The sequence below is a fragment of the Ambystoma mexicanum genome, chromosome 7p (genome assembly GCF_040938575.1).
Source record: "Ambystoma mexicanum isolate Mex_15411 chromosome 7p, UKY_AmexF1_1, whole genome shotgun sequence".
In the NCBI taxonomy this organism is placed as follows: domain Eukaryota; kingdom Metazoa; phylum Chordata; class Amphibia; order Caudata; family Ambystomatidae; genus Ambystoma; species Ambystoma mexicanum.
In genome coordinates, this window is record NC_090939.1 from 599,089,538 (window position 1) to 599,108,088 (window position 18,551).

At 47.2% G+C, this 18,551-nt stretch overlaps 1 protein-coding gene across 4 annotated transcripts in view; it reads right to left on the bottom strand.

The window, feature by feature from the left end:
* The window catches only part of HERC2 (HECT and RLD domain containing E3 ubiquitin protein ligase 2), a 2,956,340-nt gene that overhangs the window by 1,046,862 nt on the left and 1,890,927 nt on the right, over window positions 1–18,551 (bottom strand). For all 4 annotated transcript variants that reach the window (XM_069636605.1, XM_069636607.1, XM_069636603.1 and 1 more), the window contains exons 62-63: window positions 3,031–3,112; window positions 2,750–2,921 (exon numbers count right to left, since the gene is read on the bottom strand). In XM_069636605.1, coding sequence (XP_069492706.1) covers window positions 2,750–2,921; window positions 3,031–3,112 — 254 coding nt within the window. The remainder of the gene's footprint in view (window positions 1–2,749; window positions 2,922–3,030; window positions 3,113–18,551) is intronic.

The following is an 18,551-nucleotide window of genomic DNA, read 5'->3' on the forward strand; positions in this document are numbered from 1 at the left end:
GCTATATCGCCTCTTCAATGGCAGATTGGTGCACTAATAGCGATAAGTGCAATACGAGAATCTGTGCCTCTCTTAGTAGCCGTCCCTCTCCCAGTGGAGCCGTGAGTGCTCAGACCCAGAGGCACGCCGTACCAGTGCAAGGGTGTTGTTTCCTCTCTGCGTCAAGACCAAGCAGAGCAGTGGAGCCAACTGTTGTTTTAATGGGGGAAAAGTACCCATCTCAGTCGTTTCAGCAAGGGCCTGTGATCGAGGCTGGTCATGCCAGAGGTGATGTATGATTTACGTTAATGCTCCCAGCACAGCAGTGTCATCGCTTTGGCAAACTCTGACCAGCATGGAAGAGCGAGATGCTGTCTGGGGAATCTTCGTCCTCTCGGTGCTGACCAAGGGACTGCCGAGCTGCAGAGAAGACCGTGGAGTCTGGAGGGTTCGGGAGACGGCAGATGGAGCAGGACTGCTGAAGTGGGTTCACCATGCTGGGACCGTAGCAGGAAGAAAAGGGAAGTCTTCTTGGAGTCCATGGGAACCGAGAAGCAGCAACAGCGCCGCCTGAACATGGAGAAGGGCTCAGCAGCAGAGCGGGAGCCGCGAAGGACCTGAAAGTTGCTATGCGAAAAACAGTGTGCCTGTGAAGCAGAGATGGGACGCTGCAGCATTGCTTAACATTTGCCGCAAAAGGACCGGTGAACGCCACACAGACAGTGAGTCCTGGGAAGGGAAGCTGGGACAACGAGGTGTTTCGGCAACGCTATTAAGGACATATAAGAGCTAGTGAAGTGAATGAAAAGAGACTTGAAACCCGATGTCAAAAGGAATAATAACAGAAGTCAAGTTTAAAAAGTGAACTGTACGAGAAAGTCCTGGTAGTAGAGTACACCAGGCAAAGTCAAGTTTGCAAGTGTGTAAAGTGAAACACATGAGAAACACCTGGACAACAGTATATCAGGTTAAGACAAGTTTGTGAGTCAAATTACGTTGAATGTAGAGAAGAACCCGACAGGGGAGTATACCAGGTGTTATGCAAGGCCGGAATCTGAATACAAGTTGTTTTGCATCCAAGTGTTTTGTTGTACAAAGAATCCCAAAGGAAGACTCATGCCCTTAGGATTTTGAATTGTTTGATCAGACCTGGGGAAAGGCTACATTTCCCTAGGAGTGGAATGCCACGCCAAGAAAAGGTAGCTGTCTTCTTGGGCTATAAAGAACTTTTGAGTGTCTTGTTGATCTGTTGTATTGGTGAAGAGAAACATGGGGAAGGGAGCCATTACCTAGAAATGTGAACACTATCCATTGGGAACCTTTGTGTTGGAGTTACACCTTTCTTTTGAACTTGAACATTTGTGCACTTTCAAGGACAAAGACATTACCCTTATCAACTTAGAGTTACTTTTAGAATGTGAGGGCTAGGATAGGATTTCGGACAAGGGACATTTTCCTTTGGACATCTCGTGTTTGGTAGAGGTAGGGAAATACCTCCTAGAGTAGGGAGAGTGTGGCATTTTCCAACCGCTTTATCATTTATTAAAAGATTTTAACTACAATCATGATTTCTCTGTCTCATATTCCGGGTTCCTCACAATTGCCTGAGCCTGAAAGGTGGCAAGGAGTAAGCGAACAGGTAAACCAAGAGCTGGCCGTAAAGCCCTGTCCCTAAATCACTCTTTCCCGACTTTGGTCAGTGGAGGCCTGGTCAACTATCCCTTCCTAGGACTATTCTAGGAACTGGGATTGAGCGAGTTAATTTACCTAAACTTTAACTTATTGACTTGTATTAATCATACCCACTAGCACCACTAATGTCTTAATAAACCTTCCTGTGAAGTATGTACTTCGCAGCTGGTGACTTTTGGGCATGAGGCGCCAAACAATCTTAGGGTTGGACTTTCTAAGCGCTAGGGAAGCTGTACTATAATTATCCTTAAGTGTACATTCTATTTCGGATGCATCTGAGTACTTACCTATGTTTCACTGGTCATTGAATCAAATGCTATTCTATTTCTCTTAAGGGCGAATGTACATATCTGTTTTATTAATGTTGGTGTGACAATATTCGACTAGAGGCTTAGTGTGTATTTTAAAGGCCTAATAAAATATTGTTAATTTTTATACTTACCTGTCCAACTAGAATTATTGATGCTGCTCTGTGTGGATTTATTGTTATAGCCGTAGACCACTCTCACACACTTCCCGATGCTAAGCCTTGCCACTCTGCTACCTTACCTTGATAGGGTTTGGCTAAACTCCCAGTCTCTTCCCTGTTCACCATAATAGGATGGCCTCCCAATATCCCACCCTTCTGCTACCTGGCCTGATTTTGGAAAACCATCTCAACACTAGATAACAGCACTTGAAAGTTCTCACCTGAAAAGCAAAACTCACCTCACAAGCAAAATCAGCTGCCAGCAAGACACCATTATGCTATTTTTCCTGTAGGATTCTTTAAAATATTGTCTTACTACCATGGAATCCGAGTGACTAAAGCTTTTTGGACAGAAAGTATGCCAGAGTTCTAAAGAGGACAGTCGCAACTTCCTAAGTAGAGAAAAATAAGGATACGCAAGAGGAAGTGTAAACAAAACACATGGTAACACCCAATCAAAGGGGACCAATAAGAAACTGCATTTTTCTCTAGAAGCAAGATCTATTTCCGTTCACATCAGAGACGGACATGTTATACTTTGAGCTCAGACATTGAAGGAATAGAAAAAAAGACATTTAATGAAAATATTACAAATCTGTCTTTACATACCATGTCCAAACAACTCCAGACTTGGTCAGGGCCAGAGAAAACTGGGCTCCACACTCTATTTGCCAAACTCCCTGGCCATTAAGTCTTTCAATGTTCTGGGGAACGTTACATCCTTCACTTCCGCCTCGGCCTAGCTTTCCAAAATCACCATCTCCCCAAGAAAAAACCAAGCCTGAAATATGAGAAAATTGTAAACTTGAGCAGTTAGCGGATTCCTGCAAGAACATGAAATACGTATCTCTGTCTACAGCATGCAAATGAACATCAGATAATGTCCGTACCTTCATCAGTCAGTGCCAACGTCTGTGCATCTCTGCTCCCACAAGCCACTTGCACCACTCTGTGGCCAAGAAGAACCTTTACCTACAGCCAAACAAGTAACAAAAGACATAGGGGATAAACATAATTTGATGCAGCATGCTTTAAAAATAATGTTTTTATGCAGCGCTTGTTAGGGAGATCTTTGCACAACCCTGCAGTGAGTGATGAGAGGGATGTATAACTAATGGAAAAACTATGTTCCTGAACAAAACGAAAGAAAAGACTCTCGAAAGTGGCAGCTGAGTTAGGGCAGTCAGGCTTAACTCAAGGGACGGAGAAAGGCTGGTATTGAAGTGCAGTTTGGCCACATACTTAACTAAATAAAACCCCAAACATTGAGACGACAAGCCTGCCTAACACTAAATTGCAAGTACACCATCTGGAGAATGACACTGTACATGTAGGCTAAGGGGTGAGGAGAAAAGGAATACTTGTATGTTTACAATTGCATGCGTCACCTTTCAGTGAAGTTCAGTTAGCACATTTTGCAACCTTATAAATGTTCATTTAACTGATTTCTGGTTAATTTGACAATGTGCCTAAAACAAGCTGGTGGCAGCTGTGTGATTTTTACTGTTTTTGTGATATTTTTCTAGTGCACTTTTGCATTAACCACAAATGGCTACTGAAGGTGGCTAGAACTCTAAAATGGCCCCGCCACAAAACTTTTTGCTTGTTCTTTGGCCATATTCTCCTTCTGCCTTGTGTATGTGTGTGTATTTGTGTGTGTGTGTATGTATATGTGTGTGTATATGTGTGTGTGTGTGTCTGTGTGTGTCTGTATCTATCAGGCTCGAACTGTCTGGTCCAAGTCCTCATCCTATGGCGCCAAAAAGTCTGTTGCTGGATGGATGTGATGACAACCCCAGGCTGTTTGCATAGTGCAGATGATTATCATTGGAGGGCTCGGGCTTAATCCCTGCCTGAATCTTGGATAAAAGGAGCGCTCCTGCAACGGTTCACCAGATCAGGGTTGGAACTAGGACCTCTATGAAGAACAACCAGAGGACAACCCCTGGGGCAGACCAGCATCGACTACAGCGATTGGCCAGGTAAAGCTCTGCTCCTTTGCCTGATCCCAGAAGACTGCTGTCAGTGCTTCCACTCTTGGACCAGAGCGAACAACCAGTCTCGACTCCTGCTCGAGGATCCATGCCTTGTGAGCCCTCAATAGTGTCCCAGGACCACAACACAGTGGACTGAGCAGCTCTCTCTCCTGGGCTACCAAGCTGCAGCCGTTGTCATTCCAAGCAGAGCCTTGGGACTTTACAGCTCTTCAGCTTATGCCACGAGTTGCATGTCCTTGCATTTTTAGCCTTCTCACTCCAAGGAAAGCTGTGCACTGGGGCTGCTTCTGTGTTCGCTGCTGTACGATAGCCTGTCACTGACCGTGGTGATCTTTCGCAGGTACAATCCTTCAATCCTTTGAGATGTCCTGAGGGGGTCTGCACTACGAAGTCTTTATCTTTCTTAGTTTTAGCGACTTCTTCTCGAAGCTGACTCGAACCATTTGCTGAGAAACGTAACCATCTTCAGACACAGAAATTGACCTCTGCACCTGCAACCCCTGATCGTTCCTCACCCGAACCAACCGCAGAAGATTGTGCCCCTAATGGATTCCGGAAGACCTGCAGTGGTATCTGGAGAATCAGCGTCAGGGGGGCAAGTTAATATTTCTGCCTCCAGACCTGTCCTCCATAAGGTAACATGAGTGGGTCAAATCCTTGTCCTCAACTCCCTATGGCTTGGCCTCTGGTCATCAAACCTGGTCAAAGGATTATTTTCTAGGTCATACCTGGTGAATAAGATTGAGTGGGCTACTTACCTATTTTTTTGTAAATACGGATCTAACTTTTAAAAACTTTATAAAGCACTATCAACAGCCTACTACATCATTTCTGAATATCTTACATGAAGAAAATATATATTGAAGCTTATGACCTTTGGGCACAAGGTCCCATACCATCTTATAAGATTCATAAGACTTCATAAGATTGAGGGAAGCTGTAATCATGCTTATTCACACGATTTTCAACCTATTTTCTTAGCATCTGAGTTCTCACCTGTTGAACACTGGCAACAAATTCATATACAACTTAATTCTCCTGAGGGCATGATATGATATGGCATTCATAACGTGCCTATACACAAGTGTTTCAAAGCGCAACGTATATATATATGGTTTTGATTGACAATCCTCATCTGTGATTTTTATATGCTTAGTGTGTAACTAAAGGCCTAATATATAACTATTTTAATATGCTAGGTTTGAACAGGAGTTATTGAATTAAGTGCTGCTTTGTATAGACTCATTGTAGCTCTAGGCCACTCTCCCACTTTTCCTGAGACTAAGCATTGACTGCTTGCCTACCTAACCTTGGATTGGGTTTAAGCTAACTAAGTGTCTTCACTGTTTACCATAAACAGGGTTTCCTCCGAGAATCCTCTCCCCAGGGCTGATTTTGGAGCGATGAGCAAACACAGAACACCAGTCACTGAATTACTAAAACATCTAAGAGGGAGTATAAATAATACAACTGTAGACCTAACAGTAAAGATACGACAGAGGGCAAAAAAATAGAGAACACTTAACAAAAAGTCGAAAGCAACCAAAAGTCAGAACACGACTTCAAGCACCACCTTATTAAACTCACAGGAAAAGAAAAAAAAAGTAATTGTAACAAGGCATTTTTAAAAGCCATGAGTGTAATGTTAGAGTTTAAAAATACATTTAAAATCTCAGACAACCGTAAAAACAGTCCCTCATGACACTTAATCAGTCTACAAAATCGTGGTCTGTTAAAATGTCCTCCTTCAGCCCCCAATTTGGACAGACATAACACAAAACGCTTGGCTAGGTGACCTCTCACCTGCCATAGGCACAAATACCAGCACCGTTCCCAGAAGCTTCTTGATTTAATTAATCACATGTATTGAGAATATTTACAAAGGAGAAATTACCTTACCGTAATGTTCTTTCTATGGATTCTTCTCCCGCAGATTCCTCATCTGATAGATATTCCCTCCAGCTTCGCTGCTTCAGAATATTTTTCAATAGGGGCCGTAATGGACCTCAACCTGGCTGTTTACCATCGAACAATCTTGCTCAGCGCCTGGTTGTCGGCTCCGGACGTGAGGCAAGGCATCGTATAAGTAGAGCGTCACTACGCTCTGAACTCATTTACCCTTTTTTTCCAGAGCACCACACAGTGCATAGGAAAACAGGGAGAACAAACGGGCTAAAGAGCCCTTTAAAGAAGAAAGTAATTATAGGCCTCCCAAGGAGAAACAATTGAAAAAGAAAACCAACAGTAGCTTTAGAGCCCAGCGAAGACGGCCGCAAGCCTGTGCGCTCCCGCCTAAACCAGCATCTATCCGGGCTGAATCCTATCTCAGCTGCACAGTCTGATCCTAAGAAACACCCTGCTGCAGCATAAATACACCCAGCAAGCCTGGTTGAAATCTGGGCATCCGGGGATGATCGTGGAGCAAAAATCGGAGGCACGGAAAAGAAGCTACAGCAAGGCCGGCAGGCCAGCATTGAAGACCCTGACGTGCCAGGCGAGCCAGAGACGCGGTGGAGGAGGAGCACCCACGGCTTTCGAGAACATCCGAGGTGAGGCCCAGGCGTGCAGAGACCAAGTCCTCTAGAGTCGGAACCTGACAAAGCCTACTGTGCTTAGTGGTACCATCCGAGGAAGCAGATGGATGAGTGGAGGGGAGCCAAGCAGGACTGGGAGAGAGCTCTCGTGCGACCCGGCGATCTAGTGAGGGACAGGCGAGGAGCGGGTGATTCGCACGGCTCCGGGTGCATTATCCAGTGAAGCTACACCACTGAGCTCATGCAGGAAAGGACTCCTGCGGCAGAGCCTGCAAGGAGACAGAGTGAACCCCCCGCAGATCTAGAATCCACCGGAGGAATAACTCGGAGCAGCATGTTACCCGCTGGTGGAGAGGACCCTGAGAAGCAGTGAAGGGACAAGTAGGGAGCATGACATCGCGGATAGCCCTAACCCACATAATCCTGGGCTGGAAGCAGGACACCACACACCGCTGAAGACTGGGTGGCCTACATCAAGACACAGGGGCAGAGCAGAAACCACATTGGGTTGCCAGACCTCAAGGGAAACTAAACTGCAGAATCAACAACCCAAAACACACGGACAGGAGCAAGATACCAGAGTCAGCCAGCAGCACACCCGGAACTGAGAAGGAGGAGGGCAAGACACAGGGTGCACTGCCAATTCAGAATGAACAGATAGATCAGTGGCAAGACCCTAGAACTAACTGTACTCTGTGTTGGTCCCCGTGAGACCCCAAGGGGACTACGGCCCCCAATTACCTGACTGGTGGGAAATAATTACATCACCCACTGAAAAACTCAGAGCTGAGAGCTCAGCACTTTCTCCTGTCGTGTCAACCTACCAGGAGCAGAATCATGTAAAAAGTACAAAAGTCAAACAAGCAGCAATCTAAACTGCATTTCGAGGCCACCACAAATCCCAGACCATCTGGGAGTCTCTGCATGCCTGGGCCTCACCTCGGATGTTCTCGAAAGCCGTGGGTGCTCCTCCGCCCGTTGATGAGGGATCCCGGGAGGGATCATCACAGACCTCTGTACCAGACCCTGGCGATGTACTCCGACATTAAAGCTGTGCCAGACCAGGTGATCACTTGATGGCAAAATAGATACATTAGCATGCAAAGTCAACCACATGCAGGTACGCCTGGACAAACACGGCGAGTGGTTGGATGACACTGAGGGCAGGATAGCCACGGTTGAGGACGGGACAAATACGGCAGTAAGAGACTTAGCAGAGCTCAGGCGCATGATGAAAGACATGCTGGATAAACAGGACGACCTGGAATCCCAATCCCGGCGAAATAACCCAAGGCTAATAGGAGTACCGGAGGCGGCGGACCAACACAACATGGAGGCAAAGATAAAGAACCTACTGAAATAGGATAAGTTACAAACGTCTAGGAAGACCTTTATCGATGTGAAAAGACGACTCATGGAGAAAGGCATTAAATATGTAATGCGGTTTCCATCTAAACTGAGAATTGAACACAATGGCAGGGTGCCGTTTTTTCATACCCCGGAGGAAGCAAGCGCCTTCCTAGAATCTCTGCCAAGTGCCCCACAGAGGCAACAATGACTGATCGAGAATCGGCTTGGAGAATCCACAAGATACGAGACAAGGGACCGAAGTGGCTGTTGTTACATTATAGCAGCTGAGACATTGCCCATGGACTGAGTTACTGGGATGAAGGGGTTCTGAAGAGCTCCCGGAGTGTGAGCATATGTGTGTTGTTTGGGTGGAAGGGGAGGAGGGGGGGGGGGGGGCGGGAGACTGGCGAGGTGCGGTTGATGGTGGGGGAGGTTACAGTTGGAACTTCAGGTGGGATTTACTGGCAAGATCTGAAAGTACGTAGGATTATGTTGCTAGGCACACTGTTAAACAGGCAATATGTAGTAGGAATGTCAATGGAGTTGTGCAATGGCCGGGTCACTTAGAAATAGCACATGGAATGTAAAGGTCCTGAACTGCCCATCGAAGGGGCGTAGGGTATTACTCTACATGCAAAGACATCAAGTGGAAGTAGCGTTCCTACAGGAGACACATCTGACATCGGACACAGAATCGAAACTTGAGAAAAGCTGGGGCTGTCACTGCTTCTTCTGTTCGTATTCATCATACTCTAGAGGAATGTGTATTCTCATTCATTACTCAGTAGGGTTCCGCCTAACTACAATGGTCAAAGACCAGGAGGGAAGGTGTCTGGTGGTGCAGGGAAACATACAGGGCAGATTGTATACTCCGATTAACTATTATGGCCCAAACCAAGATATGACGGAAACACAGGGGTGGATTGATCGCCAACTAGGGACAATGTCGTATGGGGAAATAATCTGGGCTGGGGACTTCAACGCAGTCATGCAACAGGGCCAGGACCGCACGGGAGGCGCACACCACCAGATGCCCAGGATGACTGGGAAACTCAGGGACATGTGCTCAATGTGGGAGGTTGCAGATATCTGGAGAGCCAGACATCAAGGGACATTAGGGTACACATCACTCCTCTGGGCACAACTAGGCATCTCGACTGTACTACTTTCTGATCTCCCACACACTGTTGGGTGCGGTGACTGAGGTGTCTATCCTGGAGCGTACATTGCCAGATCACACACCAGTACAACTGGCCATTGAACTGAAGGGTCGGGAACAGGACAAGCAACCTGGGTATTTAAAAGCAAAGGGATGACAGACTTGGTTTTCCGGGAAACCCTCTCTGGGCGATAGGCAGGTTCTTCGAGGTTAATGAGGGATCGGGGGACACAGCGGTGACCCATGGGAGAGTTTTAAATGTGTAATTAGAGCAAAATTCATATCGAAAGAATCTGAGGTACTGAAACAAATTAAGGAAGCCCACATACAGGGGTTGCAAACGGGTGCACCAACACCCTCAGAACAAGCACAGACCAAGCAGCAACTACAGTGGTTCATTGAACTAGCCCACAGAAAAGTCCAATTTATCCGGGGGAAGGCCGTAGTGAGACAATATGGGGAGGGACAGAGACCGGGCAGGCTGCTGGCAAGGGCTGCCAAAATGGATGTTTCCCCATGACCGACTGTTGTCCATAACGGATACACAGGGAGTAGAAAGGTTTGCAGACCTAGAGATAGTCCGGGAATTCTGTGGGTTTTATGGTCAGCTATACGCATCTCATGTTCAGGTCTCTCAGGGCACGGTGGAGAATTATCTGGAACGAGTGGCTTTGTATTGGTGTACGGGTACAGACCAGAACAACTGGGACGTCTGTTATCATTGGAGGAGGTGCTTGGAGCTATCCGATCACTCCCCTTGGGAAATCCCCTGGGCCGGATGGGTTCACAGCAGAGTTTCATAAGCAATATGTGGAAAAACGAACCCCCAACTTGCTACAGATGTTCCACCAGAGTTTGAAAGACGGCCGACTGCCGGAGTCTGAGAGACGCGATGGTGGTGGTGCTACTTAAACCGGACAAGACACCGACCCATAGCCCTCATTAACGTAGACAATACAATTCTAGCCAAAATCCTGGCAACTAGGCTGGCACCCATGATGCAGAGAATGGTCCGAGCAGACCAGTCTGGGGTTTATACCAGGTCGCTTCACTTCCCATGGCCTCCACAGGATGTTTGGCTTGCTGTCAGTGGTGTGCCAAGATGAACCAATAATAGCAGCACTTTTGGATGCCACAAAGGCATTAAACTCTGTAGAAATGCCCTTCCTATTTGCGGTACTGCGCAAGATGGGGGTGGGAGAGCAGTTTATCACACTAGTATCACTGCTATACACGATGCCAAGGTCCAAGGTCAGGGTGAATGATCAACTTACCTTCGACATAATGCTGAAAAGAGGCACCAGACAGGGGTGTCCCTTATCACTGTTGCTATTTGACCTTGGCGATAGAACCATTGGCAGAGGCGGTTAGGGAGAGACACTGGCATAGAGGGGTCCAACTGTGCAAACACAGCATAGTGATCTCGCTCTACGCAGATGACATGGTACTCTGTGTCTGACCCCAAACATAACCTTGATCTGATTATGGGGGATGTACGGAGTTCAGGAATTTTTCAGGGCTCAGGATCAACCCAACAAAAGGAGTCTTCTTTCCACTGACAGATAGTGTGGAGTTTCAGTGGCATACCGACTACACTCGATACCTATGGGTTAACATAGCCCATAACTGAATGCCCTGTACGGAAACAACTATTACAGTGTTGGAACAGACCAGAACTCCAATGGGCAGATGGATGCATCTACCCCTCAATCTTTATGGTAGGGTTTCCCTCGTCAAAATGGTATTACTGCCCAGGCTCCTCTATGTATTCCTTAATGTCCCACTACCATTACCCAGGGAATACTTTAAGTACTTAAAATATGTGACCCTATGGTTTATTTGGACTGGGAAATAGGCTAGAATGTCGTGGGACAAGCTGGTGATGCTGCTCCGTAGGGAAGGGTTGGCACTGGCCGACTTCGAAACTTACGATAACGTAGCTCAGGCGGGGTACCTCTTGCATTGGTTTGGGGACCGGGACGACAAAGAACATGTAGAGGTGGAAAGAGCAATAGCCTTGCCATTTCTTTTAAGGTCCATTACCCTAACGGCGCCTGATAGGATGACTAAAGTAAACAATATTGTGGAACTGTCCTGTAGGGCATGAACCCGCATCAAGCAGAGATCCATCTATACCCCTGACTTACCGGTCATACTCATCCCTGAGATTCCCAACACAAGTGAGAGGAGCTATGTTGTCTTGAAGAAACGTTTGCATTTGACCTGCTTCCGGGACTTGTTCCCAAACGGACAATTCATAACACTGGTGGGCTAGCCTGATGCACGCAACTTGAGCCTGTTTATGTGCCACCTGGCTTCTGTTGGTGACCAGAGGCCGCTCACCTGCAAATCCTCGCAGTGAGCGCCCCAACCCTTCAAGGACGCATATGTGACCACTCGGGTCTGAGGCCAAGGAGGCCAGAAAGTTTCCCCAGCCAAAAGACTGTTGCAGTCCGCCAACCAGGACACGTCGTTGACCACTGACACAGACACTCTGAGGAGATCTGAGAGAGTGCCGAGGTACTGAGACCACTGATCCCTCAGTAACCATTGCAGGGATCTCATGCGCAACCTGGCCAGTGGCACAAGGAAAATGCAGGAAGCCAGGGGGCCTAGAAGACGGTGGAAGGAAGCCGCTGGTAGAGTGGCAATGTTCTGGAATAAATCCACAACCTGTGTCAAGCGGACTACCCTCTGCCTCAGGGGGGAAGGCCTTCCCCACCCAGGTATCTAGGACTGCTACGATGTACTGGAGCCATTGGGGTGGTGTCATGTGGGATTTCTTAAAGGTTAGGGAGAAGCCCAGCCTGCGCAGCAGAAAGCAGGTGTCCTGCAGATGGGACAAGACCTGCACTACAGACTTCCCTTGGATCAGCCAGTCGTCCAGATATGGAATATGTGGACTCCCGATCTCCTGAGGTGAGCTGCAACTACTGCCATGAGCTTGGTTAAGACCCTTGGGACGGAGGTAAAATCAAAAGGAAACACCTTGAACTGATAGTGCATATCTCCTATGGTGAACCTTAGGAACTTACTGTGCTTTTGATGGATTGGCATATAGAAATAGGCATCCTGTAGCTCTATGGACACCAGCCAGTCCTGAAGTTTGAGAGCATGGAGAATCTCTCCCAACGTCACCATCCTGAATTTGTCTTTCCTCAAGAACTTGTTCAAGGCCCTGAGGTCCAGATTGGGACAGAGACCGCCTCCTTTCTTGGGCACCAGGTAATACCGGGAATACCAACCCGATCCTCTATGCTCGGGATGTACCTCTTCCACTGCACCCTTCAGCAACAGGGCTCTCAGGTCTTCCTGGAGCTCCTGTCCTGGTTGGATTGGAGGTGGGGGGTTATCTGCACAGAGGTTTTCTTAGAAAAGACAGACAATAACCCCATTGAATGAGCTGTAAAGTCCAGGCATCGGATGCAATTCCCTGCCACTCGAGCAAGTGCTCCTTCAGCTGTCCTCCAACCGGTGCGCTGTTAGAGGGGAAATCAAAGCGGCTTCGGAGGCTGGGCCGCCCTCAGCGCTGACGCTGCCTGTTGACCTCTAGAAGCCCAACTGCCTGTTCCAGAGTGCAAGAAAGGCTTCTGCCCTTGTCTGGCCAGTGGGCGCTTTGCTCTTCTGCCATAAGGAGTATATCACCTGTAGGCCTGTGCCCTAGAGGCTTGGTCAGTTGTGCAGCTAGGCCTAAGGATTTGAACTTTTCCAAGGAATCGTTGGCTTTGTGGCCGAAAAGAAGGGCATGTCCAAAGGTGGACGTTTGGTGAAAAAACAGAGGTTTTCAAGTAGGCCTGCCTTCTGAGTGTTATGGCCGAAGCCATAAAACGGCCCAAACAGTTGGTGATTTCCAGGCCTGTTTGCAGCGACTGCTTCGCCACCTCCTTCCGATCCTCCACTAGCTGTAGGAAGCCCTTGCACATTTCTCCTTCCGGGACATACTGAGCAGCATTTTCCACCACCGTCCATAGACCAAAGGTGTATTTGGCAAAACGTCTTGCCACAATGGTAGCTTTGAGAGCCATGCTACCCGAAGTGAATGCCTCCTTTGCCAAGGCATCTACTTTTCTTGCTTCTCTGTCTGGGGGCAGAGTGGAGGTAGATGATGCAGGTGTGGAAGAGGCGGTAGCAGCTTGCACAACAAGCCCGTCCGGGGAAGGGTGGGAGGAGAGGTGTAAGGGGTCTCCTCTAGCCGGCCCGTACTTCCTGGAAATGGTCGAGCTGACGTGATGAATGGAACATGGGGTTTGCCATAGAGCTGTCAAAGCATCGGCAATGGCCGGGTTCAGAGGCATATGACGTTCAGTGGCAAGACATTGCTCTAGGATGTCTGTAAGGTCATAACCTTGTGGCGGCGCAACTGTTGAGTGCAATCCCAGGGTGTCAATAACCGTTTCTACCAGAGCCCTGTATTTAGTTATATTGGTTAAATTAGTTTGGCTGGTACTGCTGAACCTCTAGCAGTACCTGTAATCTCAACAGAATAAGACATAGGAATCCAGACTCATCAAACTCTGGTAATGATAGTAGCTAGAGCAGCATAGGTGAACCAACACAACCAGGCACTGAGAGTCCAGTTGTTGACACAGGTAGAAGACTAACACCACCATCCAACGGAGGATTACACCCCCGGAACCAGCAATAACAACACCAACTACAGACTCACCAAGACTAGACGACACCGGGGCTTTTTAGGTCTACGCGACAAATCAAGAGAAAAACGAGGAGAGGGCAAGGCAAAACAAAAAAAGCAAAACAAATGAGTGAAAACCTGGTAGTCAACATCGCTAGAAAACTTTGACCAGCGGCCAACTTGAGAAGCTAAATCATGGACTATCATTCATCCCAACAAATAACACCACCTTATTTGAGGAGAAAATTTGCCTTCATAGGCTACTAAGAAAACTCAGACTCAAAATATTTTTGGAGTCAGATGAGAATATGGAAATTCGCCATTCTGAGGGTGAAACATTAGAAATAAGTCCAAAAAGTAATTTCGATCCACGTGTACAGAACTCAATCCTTAACCTCTTTGAGAAGTAGGTAATATCAGATTTGAAACGTATCAACTACCTAATATCTACACCTACCAATGTAAAGAAGTGCCAATTAGATCATGTGGAAGCATTGGAGAAAGATGAGGCCCTGACAATAAAGCCGTCCGACAAAGGGGGTGCAATTGTTGTCGTGGATACGGATGAATACACAAGAAAATGCCTGTTATTACTTAATGAAGCCGGTACATATACCAAACTAAATGGGGATCCAATCATGACAATAAAATCACTCATTGAAAATATAGCGGAGGAAGCTCTGGACAATGAATGGATAAGTAGTAAAACAAGCACATTTTTAATCAACCATCATCCAATCAGACCAGTGTTCTACGGCTTGCCGAAGGTGCACAAAAATCAAAGTGATCCTCCATCAAGACCCATAGTAGCTGGCACTGACAGCATCTTCGATCCATTGGACATTTACATCGACCGTTTACTCCAACCACTTACTCAGGATATCCCAACATACCTTAAGGATACTACAGATTTTTTAAACTGCATCCAAGAAATCAGAACAGTAAGCTCAGATTGCATACTGTTCAGTATGGATGTGTGCAATTTGTACACTTCCATCCCACATGAGGAAGGCATTCAAGCAGTGGAATGGCTGTTATTGAATTCACAAGCAACGAGAGGTGACCCGCAATTGATTGTGAAGCTCCTTAGCTTGATAATGAATAATAACTATTTCAGATTTCAAGGAAACTTCTACCTCCAAGACACGGGAACATCTATGGGGTGAGTGATGGCCCCCGTGTACGCGAATACCTTAATGCATAGATCCGAGCACATACATGTATTACAAAATGAGGATTGGTCAAGCAAAATATTAATATGGAAACGATATATCGATGACATTTTTGGGATTTGGTGCGGCACTATGGGGGAACTGACCATTTTTTTCAATTTTTTGAACTCAGTACATCAAAACATTAAATTCACAATGGATGTACGCAAACCATCTTCACATTTCCTAGACGTTTGTCTAGAGATCAAAAACAATCAAATTGCGACCAATGTCTACCAAAAACCAACAGATGTGAACAATTTATTACATTTCTCCAGTTTCCATCCGAAGTCAATGCTGGGTAGTCTACCCTATAGCCAAATTAGGATCGTTTCTGATCCAGCTGGACTTGACGTTGAATGTACTAAGGTGTTGGACAAGTTTTCAAAGAGAGGCTACCCACACTCTGTCTTCGAGGAAGCAAAGGAAAGATCATCCAGTGTGAGCAAGGAACAACTACTCATACCTAAGATTAAAAACAAAGAAACACCATTAATTTACATCTCAAAGTACTCCCGTCAGAGTTTTCAAGTGGGTAGAGCAATCAAAAGACACTGGGAGATTCTCCAGAATGAACCACTACTTGCAAAACTGTTTCCTAAGCCTCCTATGATGGCTTTTAAGAGGGGCCAAAACTTAAGAGACAAACTAGTGAGAGCCGAGAAACCTTCTAAAGAGAAACAGATGTTTTTACAAACAAAAAAGAAGGGCACATTCCCATGCTTTGGATGTTGCCATTGCAACAACGTAATTAAGGGTGAAAGTGTAACACATCCCCAGTCGGGCAACAAATACAAACTTCGAGATTATGCTACCTGCATGTCGACAGGGGCGATTTATGCAATTAAATGCCCTTGTGGAAAATTATATGTGGGGCAGACTACAAGAGCGGTCAAAGAAAGACTAATCGAACACAAATCGAATATCAGATGTAGGAACACAAAATCCCCACTGGCAAGACACTTCACAGAACACCATCATACAGTAGCCCAAATTAAATTTCAAATTCTGGAGGTAGTCAAAAAACCACACATGAGGGGGGGGGGGGAGACTATCAATCTATCCTCTCCCGCAGGGAACATTTTTGGATATATCTGCTAGATACATTAAATCCACACGGTCTCAATGAGGAGTTTTCCCTGAGGTGCTTGATCTGATTATTAATTAGACGAACAACTTACTTTCTTACCTGGTAACGTTCTTTCGATGGGATGGTCCGACGACGTATTCCATATCTGTGACAGGTAATCACCACAGCTGTGCTGCTTCGGAAACTTTTTTCGGCGTCTGCGTCCCGCGTCAATGACATCGATGCGCCCTCTTCGAGGATCTCCTCCGACGTCATCCGATGTGATAAGTAGGACGCCCGTAGCCTCAGTTGTAGTTTTTTCCCCCAGAACGTGTGACATAAGTCCACTGCCAGTCAGACCCAAAGCCTTGCGGAACTTAAGCTGCAATCGCAAAAGAAATTCTGCAGCGGGGAAGGCAGGGAGGGAGCGATATGGAATAAGTCGTCGGACCATCCCATCGAAAGAACGTTACCAGGTAAGAAAGTAACTTGTTCTTCGAGGGGATTGGGTCCTCCGACGTATTCCATATCTATGACAGACTCCCAAAGCAGTACCAGAGCAAGGAGGAGGGAAAGAATTTAGAATCAAAAATTTAGAAATGCCAATCAAATAGCAGAGCAAAGGACCGCCTTGCCAAAGGCCAGGATCCTGTCCTCGGATGGAATCGAGGGAATAGTGGCGTAGAAATGTATGTACTGAAGCCCAGGTGGCTGCATCACAGATGATGCGAATAGGAACACCCCTCTGCAGGGCAGTAGATGCAGCCATACCCCTGGTAGAATGGGCCCGCAAGCCAGCCGGTGGGTCCTTACCCGCCAAGCGGTAACACTCCCGAGATGGCCAAAATAATCCAGCGAGACAAAGTCTGTTTCGTCACAGCTTGTCCCAAATGCTTTCCAGCGTAACCAATAAAGAGTAGATCATCCACTCTGACCCAGGACATGCGTGAAACATAAAAGCTTAAAGCTCTCCTAGGATCAAGCCTATGGAACCTCTCCTCTTCCTTACCAGGATGTGGAGGAGGATAGAACGCCGGAAGAACAACCTTCTGGCTCAAATGAAATTCCGAAACCACCTTCGGAAGAAAAGAAGGACGAACTCTAAGGACAACCCTGTCCTTGTGAAATACAGTGAAGGGTGGCTTAACTGAAAGTGCCTGTAACTCACTCACTCTGCGAGCGGAAGTAACCGCAACTAAAAACACAGTTTTCAGAGTTAACAGCCTCAAAGGGCAAGAATGCAAAGGCTCAAACAGAGCACCCATAAGAAACTTAAGAACAAGGTTTAAATCCCAACCCGGCACCAGGAAAGGTGACGGAGGGAACACATTAGTGAGCCCTTTCAGAAACTGTGAAATTAAAGGGATTTTAAAGTAGGAACACTCTTCAGACGAGCGCTTAAAGATGAACAGCGCCGCCAGGTAACCTTTAATGGTACCAACTTGCAAGCCCCTGTGGGCCAAAGAAAGTAAAAAGGACAGAACCATAGGGATGTCACATGCAAAAGGATCCACATTCTGAACTCTGCACCAGTCGCAGAACTTACGCCAACGGTACAGAGATTTTGTTGCTGGCCTTCGGGCCGAGAGCAACACCTCCATCACGTCTTCAGGGAGGTCCCAATCCTTATACCTCAACCTTTCAGAAGCCAAGCGTGAAGGTTGAGGGATCTGACCTCTGGATGGAGAACCTGACCCCCCCCTCCCATGAGAGCAGATCGTCTCGGTAGGGAAGACGACGTGGAGGACAGATGGACAAGTCGAGAAGGTCCGGGTACCACATCCTCCGAGCCCACGCCGGAGCAATGAAGATCATCCGGGAACCGAACTTCTGTAACCTCCGCAGCACTTGCGGGATGACGGGGACTGGAGGAAACGCGTACAGCAGTGGGAATGACCACTCCACCACGAACGCGTCTCCTAAGGCTCCTTTTGGAGAAAATTCCCGCGAGCAGAACCTCTCGCACTTCCGGTTGACACTGGAGGCAAAGAGATCCACTTGAAGGGTCCCCCAAAAAGCGAAGATCTCCAGGAGTATCTCCTGAGCCAACTCCCACTCGTGAGGGATCGTGCTCTGCCTGCTCAGAGCATCCGCGTCACGTTTTCGTCGCCGGCCAGATGAACTGCTGAGATCGAAACTTCCTGCTGGATGGCCCAGAACTCGAGCTGCATCACCTCCCTGCACAGAGGAAGTGACCCTGCCCCCCCTTTTTATTGAGGTAGTGCATGGTCACTGTGTTGTCCGTCAGGATCAGGACCATTCTTTCCTCGCACAGTCGGCAGAAAAGCCTTCAGGGCTAGCCTGACGGCCCTCAGCTCCAACAGATTGATATGGAGTCTGGACTCCGACGGAGACCAACGACCGCTGAATGTCAGCTCGTTGGCATGAGCTCCCCATCCCGTGAGGGATGCATCCGTCACGATCGTCATCTCCGGCCAGGGAAGCCAAAACAGAGCCC